Raw genomic sequence first — 17471 nt, forward strand, 5'->3', positions numbered from 1 at the left:
ATGTTGCTTATATCTCAGTGGTGTAATGGGTGCCATCATTTTTTAAAAATATTTTAGGCTCTTACCTCCACTTTGAAACGAAGGTTGTTTTCACCTAGTGTTAGGCCAGAAACAAATGAAGAGCTAGAATAATCCTACCATTACTTATCATGTTTGAGACTGTCACAAGAATTACAAAACATGAAAGTCAATCTTGCCTTATATTTTGATCACATTAGCAGCTATAAATATATAATAATAGCAATAAATAATGTGAGGAATGGCTTTTTACAGAAAAAAGAAATACATACAGATTTTTAATATTAAATTACAGTAAAGCATACCCAGAAAAAGAACATATACATTTTTAATTGATTCACAATTTATAACTCTTTTGCTTTGCGTTGGACTAACAGTTCAGCTGTAGATTGGACAGAATGTTTACACCCATTGATACAGTTCGTAATTTTCTAAGGACACTCCATCCTGTCTGACCTGTTATCAATTAGAATAAAATGCATATTTGGAAGGTCTTTTGGAATTTCAGAAAAAATGGGAGAGAGAGGATCTGACTTCAGAAAAATATTTAACTGGGGGAACAGTATCCATTTTTAATAATAGCTAAACAAGAACAGAAAGATAGGAGACTAACAGGAAACAGATAACTGTGCACTCTTTAAAATAGTGCTAGTCGGGAACTGTCTACATCAGGATGTGTTAATTAAATTCTCAGTAGGGTAGCAGAAGAGAGGATTGCTGGCTAGGTTTACGTAAGAGTAGAAGAGTGGATTTGGACCAGATCATAACAAGACACTACCTTATAAGAACTAAACAAATAGGGATGTGGGGGACATTTGAGGGGGCACTACCAAAAATGCAGGATATTGTTTTTTGAAGGGACACACCCTCTATATTAAATGGAGTGATCAAATCCAGCTTACAAAAGGCAAAATCTAGAGGCTCAATAAGAAGACAAAAAATTAAAAAGGATAAAGGTCAGCCTTCCCTCGTACCAGAATAGATGTGACATGATTTGGAAATATCTGATTTGTGAAATCACTTCTGAAGGAGAGAAATTAAAGAGCCTTGATCATATAGTTAAATCTTGTACCGTATTACATATAGAACCTGCTAAAGAAAGATTCAATACATAGGCTGAAAAGCTTTCTCTGTTTCTAGTGAGAATACAGTAGCCGAAGGGGTTCAATATTAAGTTGTACTGGTAACATAAAGGAGACAGTGGATGTTTCCACAGTTTGACTGGACTGAACAAAACCAGCGTGGTTAGGGTGAATTAAATTGTAAATGCCTGTAAGAGTTTTTGCCAGCAGCCTGATATGTGTTTATCATACAAATTGGGTGGTAGTGTAAATTAGAAGGATGCTTTCCTGATTTTTAAAACAAATGTGATCATTGCCAGATTGAGGGATTTATTTTTTTCGCTGTAATGGGAATGTTTACCATCTAGAAAAATGGGTTACAGTGGATACCCAATTTAAGAAAGCTGGTAGAAGCTCAGCAGAAAGACTTACCGGTATCTATTATAGCTAGCTACACAAAAATTATTTGTTGTAGGAGTTCATCAAATTTAAATCAGATGGATGGTGCCAGGAAATTTATCTACTATTGGATTCATATAGGACTTTTTGCAAATACCAAGAATTATTTTAAAGTGTTTAAAACCTAAAAATTAACTAGGTAGATTTAGTAAGAATGAAGACTACTAATGGATTGGGCAATAAGTGGACCGCAGCACCTCTTTGTTAGTTAAAAGTCTATTGTTTTGAGTTTTTTTTTCTGCCAGAGATAAGCCTAATCTTTTAACATCAAAGCCAGTACACAAATGTTCCAGGAAGTGACCATTAATTTATCCATAAGAGTGGCCAGTGACAAAGCAGAAGTAAAAACTAAGGGGGGAATTTACAAGAAATTATTGTGGTTCATGACTTTGTCATTACAGCTTCCCATCAAAGTAGCCCAAGCACTAAGAATTACTCATATGATTACCACCCATAAAACCCCAAACTAATCAACAAAACAGAACTAATAGCCTCATCAGCACCCATTAGATAGATAGATAGATACTTTATTAATCCCAAGGGGAAATTCACAAATTCACCACACTTGTATGCCTTCTGGTACAACCCAAGTGGTCATAACATTTGAAAACCTCACCCCATGTCTTACACAAGCATGGATTCCCCCTCCCCTCCCCTCCAAAACTCCTGCCCCTTTTTGGCCATACAGCATAATAAACACATGTAATAACATAGTAATAAACATGGATGTAAACAGCACAGAGTGGACATAAAGGCTTTGTAGCACTTGGCTCCAGGAGGTCAAGCCGGTTGAAGTCGCAAGACCTGGATACTCGCAGCACGCCCAAGGTAGGACAAGCAGAACACTGCAACCCTGCCAAAATACAGCAACTGTAGTTACACAAGATTGGCAATGCAGGTAGAAAGCAGGAGTCCAATGAAATCAGTGATGGTAAAGAAAGGTGGTGATCAAATACAGTGAAGTTCAAAATACAGGTATCCCTTGATTAGCGCGATTAATTAATCCATTGATATTGCTGCATTATGCAAAACCGCGATAATTAAATATAAAAACTAAAGGGAAAAAATATAATTGATCTATCATTTAAAATGTGGATAAATCTACATGGAAAAAGTACTTGTATTTGTGTGTATAAAATAAAAGTCAAAATGCAAACAAAATCTTTATTAATTAAAACTAACATCATGTTTTAGAAAAGAATTTATGGAGGGTCGTTTGGACTGTTCATTCTTTCTTCTGGCTCTCGTAGATCCGTCTGTAACAAGCAATTTGACTTTCTAAGTTGCGGCAGACAAGCGCACTTCTGCCAACATCAGGATCCATTTTAGTAATTTGATGTTTAAGGGTTTCAAATGTAGAGACCATTGCATCAAATTGTTTCAATGTTGTTTATTTGGTTTAGGTTTCTTCGCCTTCATTTTCAGTTGATTCACTTTCTTGCAAAGCCTTCTGATGCTCTATCTCAATCAAGTCATCATCACATAAATCACTTGAATGTGACGCCAGTAATTTACTGACGTTTTCAGCATCAACATCGTTGAACCCAAGATTTTTTCCAAGGGTGAATATCAATCACTTGCATCAATGATTCTTCAAAGCCGCAAGAATCGATAGCGCACTCGGGTAAAACTTTCTTCCAAACAGACCTCATATAGTGAGATGTAACTTGCTTCCAGGATTCATTGATATTAAATATCACATGCTTAAAGTTGAATTGCTTCAAAATTCTTGAAGAGTGATGGTTTCTTCTCCAGTTGTCGCTTCGATTGCCTGTGCAAAGGTTTTCCTTAGAAAGTAAGCTTTGAAGGTTGAAATGACACCCTTATCCATCGGTTGTAACAGTGAAGTTGTGTTTGATGGCAAAAAAACAACTTTTATGTTTTCACATAAATCATTGAGTGATGTAGGATGCCCAGGGGCATTATCCAACAGTAAAAGCGCTTTGTACATCAAATTGTTTTTGCTGCAATAATTTTTAACAGTTAGACAAAAATACGATTTAAACCATTCTTCAAAGATTGTTTTTGTAACCCATCCTCTTTTGTTAGCTCGCCATATGACTGGTAAAAATTCTTTGTTGCAGCTTCTTAATGCCTGTGGTGTCTGAGTTCGATACCCCAAAAGCGGTTTCAACTTGAAGTCCCCTTCCGCGTTGCCTCTGAGCAAAAGTGTTATGCGATCTTTTGACACCTTGTAGCCAGGTTGCGAAGCTTCGTCAAGAAGGTTCTAGAGGGCATCTTCTTCTAATAAAGGCCTGTCTCATCAACGTTAAATATTTGTTGATAGTCATAATTATTTTCCTCTGTGATTTTTTTTTTTGTAATTCTTTAGGAAATTTTATAGCTGCAACTTTACCTGCGCTGGCGGCTTCTCCTGTTATCTTAACATTTTTCATTCCAGCTCTAGATTTAAAATTTTCAAACCATTCTTTGCTGGCAACGAATGTTGTGGTGTTATCCTTATGCTTCATTTCTTTCAATCTTGAAAAAAGACTGATAGCTTTAGCCATTATGTTATTTGTACAAATTAGAATTTGTTTTTGATTGCAATCTTCTATCCATGTGGTTAAGAGATCTTCCATTTCAATCATAATCGAAGTTCTATTACGCAATGATTGCATGCTTGCAGTCTTTGATGTCAATTTTCCTTGGTGGGTAGGTATCTGCCTTTGCTAAAATTGTCCTGATAGTCGATTCATTGAAGCCGAGTTCCCTGCCAATGTTTGTTTTTGTTTCGCCACGATGGTATCTTTTAATTATCTCAAGCTTCCATCTAAAGTAATACGCTTTTTTCTCTTCTTTTCACGTTCCAGTGAGGATTTCTGCCTTTGCTTGTTCATGTTTGGAAAGGGCAAGTGCTTTGAAGAAAAAACAAAACAAAAAAAAAGGATAAAAAAGTGAACAACTGGCGAAAATATGCAACGAAAACGTCCATTCTGCCATAGACACTTGCACGTTCAGTCACAACCTCTCCTTTCCACTCTTGCGCAATTTTTAAAAACCGCACTAGTCAAATTAATAGCCGCTGTATTCAAGGGACTTTTGCATTTAAAATAAGAGCATTATTCAAAACCCGCACTTAATAAAACCGCGTTAAACAAGGGATACCTGTAGTGGATAATTGCAAAAATCAAAGCTGGAACCAAAGGAATAATATAATCACTCCAAAAGAGAAAACAATGAAAAAGAAAGCTCAAAGAATAGCTTAATTAAAAACTTTCTATCTTTGGAGACATTTGATATGTTAGACTGCAATGCATCTTCCTTCATTCACCTCAGTGTGAGATGTTTTCTACAACTGGCTGGAAGGTTTGTTAGGAGATATTCTTGTTGATTAAGTGGTTTGTTTTAGGCTTTGGGAGAAATTTAAGTAGAAAAAACAAAATTACTCCAATGAGCTACTCAAACACACGCCTGTCCACTACTATATGTTGTATCGTCCATTCTTGTGTTTTTTTTACACTGCCAATCTACGACAGGTATTTTCTGAGAGTATGATACAGTCAAAATACTGTGCCCATATGATGGTTATTCAGAGGTAACATGAAGAAACACTAATAAGGTTCTTTCTTCATAAGCGTCTACTGGAGATTGAAAGGATACACAAGTACAGAGTAAGGCTTGGAAAATACGACTGTACTAAGATTTAACTAAATGTGGTTAGTTTAACTGTAACATTTCTGTAGCCTTCTCTCTTTCTTTGGACATAAAATATTGACAAACAAGAGGAGACTATTCAGTCCATCAAGCTTGTTTGTTTAGCTAATAGCTAAGCTGTCTCAGTGGTCATCCAGATTTTTCTTAAAGGTTGTCAAGGTTTCTGCTTCAACTATACGTAATTTGTTCCAGAGGTCCACAACTCTTCTTTATTTGATTCCTATCTTTATGTCATGTTAGGTTTCCAATCTGTCCACCCTTCTATTTATCACAACATAAAACACATAAAAATGATTGTAGTTTTGATTATTAGATTTTTTTGCTCTTGATGCAAACACTGATGATATTAATTAAGTGACAGGATGTTCACACTCCCAATTATTTGATTTAAAGTTTTATTATTATGCATGCTCTACTTGGTTTTTGTCCTAACATTTGGCAGAATACAAACCTTTTTGCATTCACTCTGGGCTGCACTGATCAGCTTGCTTCATCTAGGGGACCCATACTGTTATCTGTGCTGTGTGTGTAATGGCAGCCAATCAACTGCTGTACTCTGAACTCTCTTTGCTCCACTTGAATCTCTCTGCCAATTTAAATTGTCATCCGCATGCTACTTCCACAGTCTGCAGTGATTTCCTGCGGGGCAGCATGAAACTGTTCAGAAGAATTATTACATGTGGAAGGTATATACAGAGCATCTTGGTTCCTTCATACGCATACTTAATGGAAAACTTCCAAATATTATGGTGCCTACCTATAAATATGAAAGCTGAATGTAACACAGAGATAAATCTAAGCTTTTAGTGCTAGTACTCGGGTAATCTGCGAATATAGTGTAGCAGACCCTGCTTCTTGTAAATAACAATAACAATTTTGTAATTAAATTTAATTCAGCTGACTTTATTTTTGGTAGGTTATGTTGTTTTTAATCTTTTTTTTATTTTTATTTTAGGAGGCTCCTTCTTCGCATGACATTTTAGTGTTTCTGACAGGGCAAGAAGAAATTGAAGCCATGGCCCGTACATGCCGAGATATTGCTAAACACCTACCTGATAGCTGTCCACAAATGACTGTCGTCCCTCTCTATGCTTCTCTTCCCTATATGCAGCAGATGAAAGTTTTCCAAGTTGCTGCAAAGGTAAATAAACATAAACGTTAAAGAAGTTATACTAGAAACACAGCAGCAAATGTTTTCTTATATTATTCCTTGGTACAGACGTACCTGAACTGTTCTTCATTCTCTGTAAGAGCATGGAAAAAAGAAGTTTAATTTTTTATAAAAAAATTATTCATGTTTAAATTTATATTGGCTGCAAAACAGCCTTATTTCTCAGGTAGGATGAATAATTTCTATGTTCTTTCATGTAAGCAGAGGGAGAGGAAGAGAGAGATGTGTCCATGTAGCCTCAACATAAGACTTTATGTGATCCATCTATAAAGGGATACTTCTCATCATATGTACAATCCATTTCACTTCTATATTTTCTTCCAGAGATTACTTTTTAGGCTGTAGTAGTATTCTGTTTAATCTTTATGTTATTTAATTTTACTGGGCAAATTTTAACCCAGGGTAGGCTGGGTGGTGCACTAGTAGTGCCGCATGCTTCATTGTAAGGAGACCAGGGTTTATGTTCTGGGTCCTCCCTGCATTGAATTTGCACGTTCTCCTCATGTCTGTGTGGGCTTCCTCCCACTGTCCAAAGATTTGCAGGTTAGATGAATTGGCAAAGCTAAATTGCCCCTAGTGTGTGTTTTTTCACCCTGCAATGGATTGGTACCCCTCTCTTTGTTCAAGCTTGTGCCCCATGCTAACTGGGATAGGCTCATACCCACCCCACCACCCCTGGAGCAAAAGAAAAATTCACAATCTAATGGAGTTTGTTTTAAATACTTATGTGAACGTTCACAGTACAAATTATAAAAAATTCATGAAAAACATCACAAACACACACAATAAAAAAGGGAAAAGTGTTTCTTCTATGTGTTGTTACAACCTTATCTTTCTTATGTTAGTCTTCAGTTACATTTTGTGTTTAAAATTGTGTCACTTTTCTTTAGTGTACATTATTCTTACAGATACAGAGTACAAAACAAAAACAGAAAAAGCATCTTTGTTAAGAAAATAAGCTAGAATATGCTATTTACATATTGGCTTGTTTGGGTTAATATAGACACTTCCATTATGTGTTCTATATTGCTATAGCCAATCCCAGCCAACACAGGGCACAAGGCAGGAACCAATCCTGGGCAGGGTGCCAACCCACCGCAGGACACACGCAAACACACCCACACACCAAGCACACACTAGGGCCAATGTAGAATTGCCAATCCACCTAACCTGCATGTCTTTGGATTGTGGGAGGAAACCGGAGCGCCCGGAGGAAACCCACACAGACATGGGGAGAACATGCAAACTCCACGCAGGGAGGACCCGGGAAGCGAACCCGGGTCTCCTAACTGCGAGGCAGCAGCGCTACCACTGCGCCACCGTGCCGCCTACTTCAAGAACAAATAAGGAAAATATAAGAAATACCATAGATGGGAAACTAAAAACAGAAGATCTTAATTCAAAGCAGTACGGGTCAGAAGAAATATGGTACTGCATTTTTAGTATTCTTGAAAGCTGCCAAGGCACAAAAGCAGACCCTGTCATTTATTTCCCCTGAGTCAGGTTTTTCATGCTTTATTCAAATTTGCCCTTAACCTGGGACTTTACTGGCAAATTCCTAATGAAACCTGCATTACAGTGTGAGTGTCGGGGAGGGTTGTCTAGGCCTGCTCAGGAGCAAATGAAACATTCAAGGTAGTAGATAATGGCAAATGCATTTATAAAAATGGTGTCTTTTTAATATGACAACAGGATAACAATAATATTGCACTGAAGTAATATTTTATGCAGAATTTTAAACAGTATGATCCATAATTACTATATATTATGATGTGTATGTAATTTTTCATTAGTTGTGACTGAGGAGACCTAACTTTTTGTTTATTCTGGTACCTAATGCTATTTAGGGCTGTCGAAAAGTCATCCTTTCAACAAACATTGCAGAGACCTCCATTACTATTCCTGGGATTAAATTTGTCATTGATACTGGGATGGTGAAGGCAAAGCGCTATAATCCAGGTGTGTCATTTATGTCCTTCAATTTGATGTGGATAAAAAATAAATAAAACCAAACTCGGCACTGCTGTTCAGCAGTCATGGAAGCAAAGATTAGTATTGTAAATGGTTTCTCTGCTGTGATTTGTTTAAAATGTTTTGTTTCTTATCAAAAAATGTCATCTTTATGTTGGTGCTTTTCATATTTTGTGCACTTTCACGATTTAAAGTGATTTTTCAAACCATTTTGAAAAATCATAACACTGAGTAGTTGAAATAAAGGAGCACATAATGTCTCATTTAGTTAGTCAATAGGGAGTGGATATGGAAGTGCTTTCATAGTTTATTAAAACAGATTTAATGTAGACTTCAACATTGGGCATTAATTTTAAGTTAATATCAAATTTATCCTTTGTAGAGATAGACTGTATTAGTTATTTTGGAAGTGTGGTACTGTCTGTTTACAATTTTGCTTATAGAGTCTCTTGTACTATAGACAGTGGGCTTGAAGTTTTGGCTGTGCAGAGGATTTCTAAAGCACAGGCATGGCAGCGTACTGGGAGGGCAGGCCGCGAAGACAGTGGAGTGTGTTATCGTCTGTACACAGAGGAAGAATTTGAGAAGTTCAACAGCATGACAGTGCCAGAAATACAGCGGTAAGTCATAATGCATTCTGGTTCTTTTAAGCAACAATTAAAATGTCCATCTCCTACAGTATATAAACAGTATTAGGAAATCATTAAGATTAAATGTGCTTGCAAGAGGACTGTCACAGAGGCGCATTACAGAAAAATATTACATTTTATTATTTTAATATATGTCTTTGTCCACTATAACAGAGAGTTAACTTTATCATGATTACCTCTGACAAATGGCTAACATAAGAAAGCTGTGCAGTTCATAATCATAAGGTAGAAAGATGTGCAGTTCAAGATGTAACAGAATATACATTAAATCTCAGTTGTCCTAAGGCTGAGAATAAAATCAAATTTTAAGTATGCATGTAGAAAAAATAAAAATCTTAATGGTTGGTCTTAGGTAACTACAATTCTGCAGATATGAATGAGCAAGTAAATTAAATTTTTTTTCAGCAGAATTGTTTAGTTTAACAGTAGAAAGTGCTGCTTGTAATTCACAGGATCCTAAGTTCACTTCCCTGCCATATTGTTTCAGGTAATTAGAGATACTGGGAGGGGAAGTTAACACTCTTAGTGTTCAGCAAAGACAGCACGTGTCATCTGCGTCCCACACAATAATCCTTGTCTCAGTTATGTAGCTAGATAGGCAACTGTTTGTTTAGCTGAGGACAGGAAAGACCTGCTGTTTTTACTCGCCTGCATCTTAAGTACACCAGGCAGCGATGCCATCTTGGGAATTGTAACTTCTGGAGGGTGGAAGTGACATAAGTCTCTGCCGAGGTTTAGTCTTCCTTTATTGGTGGTTTTTATTTATGCCTTTTCAACAATGAGGTGTATTGTTTCATTATGATAAACTGCAGAATGTTTAAACATGAGGTCATCATATTACAGTTACACATGGTTTATTAGTTCTAATAATTACTGCAGCACTATTGCCACAAAGTCATTTTCAATAATTTTTTCAATAAAGTAAGTAATGAAGCATTTTTTCTGATTTCCATTAATGGACATGTCCAGTGTAAATTCCAACCGACCTACAAAATTGGGTTGCAAATGTTGTTAGGAATGGAATTTGTCTATAACTTGAGGGTTGCCTGTATGCATTATGTACATAAAACAGTAAGGCAGCCTTACTAGAAGTGTCATTCGAAGTCAAACCAACCAATTTTTCCAGAAATCCCAAGATTTGGTCTCAAAAAATTCTGAAAAAAATGCAAGTTTCCCCATGTTATCCAGGAGACACCCTGTAAAATTATTATGATGTAAGATGGGGAGAGGGATGTCAAATTTGACAAGGCTTTATTTTTTCATCAGTTTTACAAGACCATATTTCAAGAACTAAACCACCCAGCAGGATCAAATTTTGCATATGTATAGTACATAACAAAATCAAAATGTTTGGTCCAGGGACACATACCACCACTTGGTAAGAGCTGATCTTCAAAAATGGTTTGGCTTTGCCATGTTTAGTCTTTCAGAAAACATACCTCTAACTAATACAGCCTGCTGAAATTTCTTCCATGTTTAGATACCTGCAAAGAGTTTTCAAAAGGTTATAAACAAATAAGAAACTGCATCAGGGTTTGACCAGCAGACCTCTCAAATGTGAAAAAAATAATTTTGTGTCTAATTTTCAGACCAGCTTAATGCACTATGGGAATAATATCCAGACATTTTTTAAATTATTTTTACTGTACCTACATGGTCCCTTTTTTCTAAAAAAGCAAGTCTTTACTTTTTCTTCTGTGAATCCTTCCTTTTTATTTTCCATTCTAAACATGGGTTAATTTTACCATTTGTCAGTAATGATAATTATCAAGTTCTTCATCACTAACAAGGGTATAGGATTAATGGAAAAAAAGAAATCACTAAAAGCACATTAAGCCCAACACACAAACAGAAGCTGTTTGATATATCATTAAATACAATACTAGTTATAATGAAATGTAAACATCTTGATATATATTGCTAACATTAATTTTATTTTTATTTTTTTTCATTGCTAACATTAATTTTATTTTTATTTATTTATTTATTTATTTTTTCATTTTTTTACTATTTAATTTAATATTGTTTCTTTGTATCAGTATACTGCTGCTGGATTATGTGAATTTCCCCTTGGGATTAATAAAGTATCTATCTATATCTATCTATCGATCGATCGATTGATCGCTGCAGCAGGAATGTGACCCATTTTATTTCTATTTCCATTGAAGTGCAGTGTAGGGCATCTTTGTCTTTGAGATCAAGATGGTACTGCCTGACACTGACCATTGTAGGTGCAGTAAGCAGTGGAACAACACACTGTAATGGCATCCAACAAATATTGTCTCTTGGTGGCCAATGGAAAGACTGTGCAGGATAGTTTGGATGCATGAAACCTATCAGAATGTCTGATTCCACTTCACTCTTGTCACAAATAAAACCAATCCAACATTTTTCATCATACATGCACCCAACATAGCCTCCTATAGCACTCTGGTCTAATGTGGGGGACATATCTGATCCATCAGGTGTGTGATTGTGAGAGGGCCGAATCTCAGCTGCTGCTTCAGTGGTGAATATTTGGACATTCAATTGACTGTCTTCACCACATATCCGGCTGCTTTTGAATTTGCCATCCTCTGTAGGGATGTAACAGTGGTATTCTCAAGTACCAAGTGCTGTTTTGGCCATTTAGAATCACATTCTCTGTTCAGAAACGTGAGATAGGACATTGTCATTTGATATGAATAAAAGTTTGACATTTTTGATAACTTACTGATTGAAAACACAATAATTGCCATTATTGGCACATGCCACATTCAGCCTGTGTTTAGGATAAAAAATAAACGTGAACGATCAAAAAAGTAGGGCTTGTGCTGTGAGAAAGAAGGGACAATGTAGAATAAATGAAAAGTATTTGAAAAATTATCTGCACATTCCAACATGCCATTCAGGTACTCTTGGATTTGAGAGGTCCGCTGTTCAAACCCTGATACGGTTGATTTTCTGTTTATTGCTTTTCTGAGAGCCTATATAGTTAAATGAACAAAGAAAAAAAAACAAATTATGTGTTGGTTACAACTATGTGTTTCTGAGGCCTAAACATAGCTAAACTAAAAACTCTAATTACATTTTGGTCAATTTCAAGGGGCTGCTTTGACCATGCAGGATCATCTGGACCAAATGTTTTAATTTCGTCACATACTATGCCAGTTAATATAGCAGCATGCAAAGTCTGAGCATGTGACTGTGGTTTAGTTCTTGAGCTAAGGACTTGTGAATTTTGATGAAAAAATGAGGCTGGATAAAATCGTCACCTCAGTAAACTGGCCGTATCTTGGAAAGTATTGATCATACATCAAAAAAATTACAGGGTGTCTCCTGACTAATGTGGGTACACCTGGTAATTTTTCCAGAATTTCTTGAGTCTGAAGTGCCATTGGCTGATTTGACATGGAATGACCCATAAGCCTGATATTTGTGTTTATACATTATTATAACTCTAGAGTATTTTGTTTGGTGCAGTGATTTTTTTTAATTATCTTTTCTTTATTCACTTAAGACTTATGTTGACCTGACAATCAGTATAAGCTTTTACTGTCAGTTTCTTTCGGTGTTCTTCAATTGAAATGATCTTTCAACATTTTAGCATCTTGGAATGTGTCTTGTCTTGCTTTTTGTCTCCCTCTTTGCATGCATTTATCTTCTCACATTTCAACCAAAATAATTCATTTTAATATAATTATACTTTGTTCAAGTGTCAAGCTTTTTTTTTTATAACCTCAAACTAACTAATTAGTCTATAGGATGCAAATGTCGACTGAGTTGTTGCTGTTGTTGTTAACTGAAGGCTGTATGAGTACCAGTGAGATCTGGCCCCTTAATGTCTACAGAAGGCATAGCAGTGTAGTGATGCCTGGGACAGACAGTGGACACTATGGCTTGGTATCCCTGCAATTTTCTAGACCCACTACTGACCCTTTAACTCCTTAGGTCAGAAAGTGAGCTTAAATGGACAAAAACCAGTTTGCGTGTGAGAGAAACAGAAAGAAAGATGAAAGAATTGAGAGCTCATTACAGCAATGGATTAATGCATTTAGTGGCTGAACTATCTTCCTTGGCAGAAGAGGAGCAATACTCATAGAGTTATACTGTATAGCAGAGTTACTTTCTTTTAAATTATTTTTTGTTTTTTACTTTTTGTTATTCGTGTTCTTCAATCACTTATGCGTGTGAAAACCATACTCAAACAGTATAACAGATGACACATACACTATAATTTTGTGATTAAAGTAAAATAAGATTTGGTTGTATTATGAAATGTAGCCTGTATTGTTCATGTTTGTCAATCGTAGTAGCAAAAGTAAGCCTACACATAAGGTTTGCCTGTCATTAAGATTGTATAACTCTTGATTCTCAAGTTCTCTATGGTGTGTTTAAATTAAAATATTCAGTCTAACTAAATGATAATGTTAAAAGGAGCAAAAACAATTAATATAGATGTGTGAAGAAATGACCACATGAAAAGGTCACAATTTAAAAATCACTGAAACAGAAATCTTTTATTTGCTGTTCTTTTTGTCAGGTGCAATCTGGCCAGTGTGATATTACAACTATTGGCTCTGAGAGTTCCAAATGTCCTTGCTTTTGACTTCATTTCCAAACCATCTCCAGGTGAATTTTTGATTTATTATTCTTTTAGGGTTGTGCTTTTCACTGGAATTTAGTAGATTCTCATATATATATCTTTTACTACTGGAATGCCAATTATTATGGGCATTTCTATAACTCAAATTTCAAATCCATTGAAGATTTTCTTTTTTTTTTGTGTGTACATGTAATATACAGTATAAGATATGTATGTTTTATATTTAATATATTTAATTTTTTTTTCCCTCCCAACAGATTCTATTCGAGCTGCCATTGAGCAGTTGGATTTGCTAGGTGCTGTAGAACAGAAGGACAATCAGGTCATACTAACTGCCTTGGGGAAGAAAATGGCTTCTTTTCCTCTGGAACCAAAATTTTCAAAGGTCAGACAAGTGGATTGTCTGCAAAAAAATCATGAATGTTTCTATGTGTTTTGCTTCTATCAGGTATCTCATCAAAATTCATGAGTAGGGCAGAGCCTTCAACCAAAACACAATGGTGTGTAGATAAAAAGTTGTAAAGCCAGTTTTAGAATAAACTAAAACTAAAATATTAGTAATAATCAAGCAATAGTACTGTGAATTGCTCATCAGAAGTTGATACGAATAGTGAAACTGATGCATATGGCACTGTATGACTGAACCATCCGATATGGGTGGTGAATTTGGCCGCATAAAGCTTCACTGTGATACAAGTAGCTATGTGGCAAAACATGACTGCAATCAAGTAGAAGGACAAGAAGAATGTGAGCCCCTAGGCACCGTTCATAATACAGCACTGACATTCTATCAACTCATATGAAAGCAACGGAAAAAAACATATGAAAAGTGGGCAAAGAAACACGCTTCTACTGTCCCCATTGTAATGTCGGGCTAAGCATGGTGACTGTTTTAAAACATGTCACATGAAGGATTTAAATTAAATCTGCCTCAGTACAGTTCTTGACACTAGACTTGCCTTTCCTGTTTTATTTATATTGATACTGTATTATTTTATATGTTTCTATTACACATAGTGACATTTTTTCTTGTTGAAAAAAATCCTAAATTTTTTACTTGTTTTTTTCTGGGGGTAAACACCTGCCTTGAAAACTGGATTTGGAGGAATTAAATTGTTGAGAGAATTAAAGACTACTAAATTTGACTATTGGATTTGTAACATGCATAATGTATGAAACACGGTTTTGCAAAATGGAGTATAATTTATAGATAGAACTTTGTTTGTCCCCAGGTAAGTAAGTAAATAAATAAACACACACACACACTTTGGTCTGAGCACACACCAGAGTGACTACAAAGCAAGAAAATTAAAAAGAAAGAAAAGATCTGTATTGGCGGTCACAGTCACAGTAAGGCATTATGCCGACATATTGCTGTTGCTATAAAGAAGTCCCAGTAGCATTTCACTTCTGTTGAATAAGTTGTTGGCTGAAAGTCCTCTGTGTTAGTGTGTCAGAGAGAGGATGTGTAGCATTGTTCATGATGTCACTTCTCAGTTTTGTTTCCATTCTCTCCTTTGCTACTATTTGCAGTGGGTCAACAGTGCATCCTATAACTAAGCCTGCCCTTTTAATTACCTTGTTGATTCGATGAGCCACTCTTGAAGTGATGTTACTAGCCCAGCACACCAGACTGTAGAAAATCACACTGGCCATCACAGAGTGATAGAAGGTGTGAAGAATGTCCCATCCCATATTAAAGGAATGTAATCTCATAAGGAAAAATAAACTGCTCTCTGCTCTTTCTTATTAGTTTCTCTGTGTTCCGAGACAAGTGTAACCTTTCATTAAAGTGAACCCCAAAGTACTTGTAGGAGTGGACCACTTCTACATCCACTGTTGGAATAGTTATCTTTGTTTTCCTGATGTGTGTCTTGGTTTATTGTCACTTGTCCATTGCCCATCACATGAAGTTATTTTATTATATTTTTTTCCAAGTCTACATGTTTTGATAATTGTTCAATTTTTCTGCCTAGCCCTAGCAACCATACATCCATATATAGACACACATACACATTTTCTTTTATTTGAAAGAATAAGCTGGTTTCTGGCAGTCTGGCAGCTTTCTATTGGACATATTCAATGTTAACATTTGCACTGCACCATCTATTGGAATGGTTTTTGTAATACATTACATTTTTCATTCCAGAAGATGTTATATCACAAATATTGTGTGGTTTACATTACAGAATTTGAATGCATTTAATTTGAATTTGAAACATTTTCCTCACAGTTCCCACTTTATGTATTTACCCTTTTGTGAACGTAATACAGTGTTTGATTATTTTAGTATTATATAACAATTTTTTGCCATAATATTGCTATAACTGCATTATTTGCTGCCACGCAGAGGTGCTTTCTATGAAAACATACCTTGTTTTACTGCCATACCTAAAATATTTGTAGACAGATTAACTTATATCTATAGTATGTGGCTGGAATTGTACATACCAATTAACTCTGGGTGGGTGGCTGAGTGTATATTTATTTTCCTTCAATATTAGATTTCTTTATCTATTGTTATTGACTGTGCAGAAATTGCCCTCTATGTAATAAATATTCTTCATCTGTTTAGGCAATTCTGTTATCGCCTGAATTTCACTGCACAGAGGAAGTCTTGACTATTGTTTCACTATTATCTGTGGACAGTGTCCTCTACAACCCACCCAATCGACGTGATGAGGTACATTCTGCCAGAAGAAAATTCATCTCAAGTGAAGGTGACCACATGAGCCTTCTCAGTATCTATCGGGCCTTCAAAAATGTGAATGCAAATAAGGTACAGTATTGAATTTTACATTTACATGGGAATTATACAGTAGCTTACCATTTACACAATGGCAATTGAGGCCTAAAGTTAATATGCTTGTTGTGATGTTTTTGTAATTGTGCATTTCTTATTAACTATTCTTTAGAATAATAATAGAAGAGGCAGTGAAATATTTAGGTATTTATTCTTCAACAGATGTTTTTCTGCATCCCCACCTCCTGGATAATATTATATCTTTTTAAATACATGGAACTTCCAAATGACTTATTGACACCCAGCAACAATTTTAGATTGTTAACAGTCACAGGGATCTGATGGTGAGGAGACAGTTGCTACCCTTCAGCCCAGAAGTTCTTGTATAAATGAAAAAGGATAGCACTTGATGATTGTCCTTTAACATAGGTCTCCTTCTCTTTACTTATTACTCATGTACACATTGACTGTAATAGAGATGGGAGACTCAAAAATATGAAGTATTTCTCAGAGGTACCTTAGCAAGAAAAAAAAAAACTAACAAAAGAAATTCATTTTTGTATGTATGTACTCTATAAAATATAAATAATATCCACTATTTCACAGTTTTTAAACCAAGATATAAAAACTTTCCAAATTTAATATTGCCACTAGTTGATATTAGCTAGTCCATACTGGCAACCACTGATTACATGTGATGCTGAATAGGTAAGAAAATTGATTTTGATTACAAGCTTTTGCCAGTGTTTACAAGTAAGCTGCAAAATATTACACAAAGTACAATGATTCAAATCTTTTTAAATTCCTAACATGCCCATATATTAACAGTATGCTTTGTTATAGGATTGGTGCAGGGAGAATTTTGTGAACAGCAGAAACATGGCTCTAGTGACAGAGATACGTTCTCAGCTGAGGGACATTTGCTTAAAGGTTTGTACACATTAATGTAGCATCTAATTAGGCAACAGACTTCAAAATAATGTTCCTAAATTGGTCATTTATAGATTACAATTTTAAGTTAAATAAATACCTCCTTGTCTTTAAGAATGTTTCTTCTAGCTTTTCCTTACATAGAACCTATATGCAAGGGTAAGTCAAAAAGGATTCAGGAGTAGTGTTTTAACTTTCTGCACTGTTGGCTGCAGTAGTAGTTGTG

The 17471-nt window shown here is 35.6% G+C and overlaps 1 protein-coding gene across 1 annotated transcript in view; it reads left to right on the top strand.

Moving 5' to 3' along the window:
• dhx33 (DEAH (Asp-Glu-Ala-His) box polypeptide 33) overlaps positions 1–17471 on the top strand; it is a 37916-nt gene that overhangs the window by 14951 nt on the left and 5494 nt on the right. The window contains exons 5-11 of the mRNA XM_039756787.1: positions 6151–6336; positions 8214–8325; positions 8798–8957; positions 13510–13598; positions 13830–13957; positions 16148–16351; positions 17159–17245. Coding sequence (XP_039612721.1) covers positions 6151–6336; positions 8214–8325; positions 8798–8957; positions 13510–13598; positions 13830–13957; positions 16148–16351; positions 17159–17245 — 966 coding nt within the window. The remainder of the gene's footprint in view (positions 1–6150; positions 6337–8213; positions 8326–8797; positions 8958–13509; positions 13599–13829; positions 13958–16147; positions 16352–17158; positions 17246–17471) is intronic.

The sequence above is a fragment of the Polypterus senegalus genome, chromosome 6, assembly GCF_016835505.1.
Source record: "Polypterus senegalus isolate Bchr_013 chromosome 6, ASM1683550v1, whole genome shotgun sequence".
NCBI classification, from domain to species: Eukaryota; Metazoa; Chordata; class Cladistia; order Polypteriformes; family Polypteridae; genus Polypterus; species Polypterus senegalus.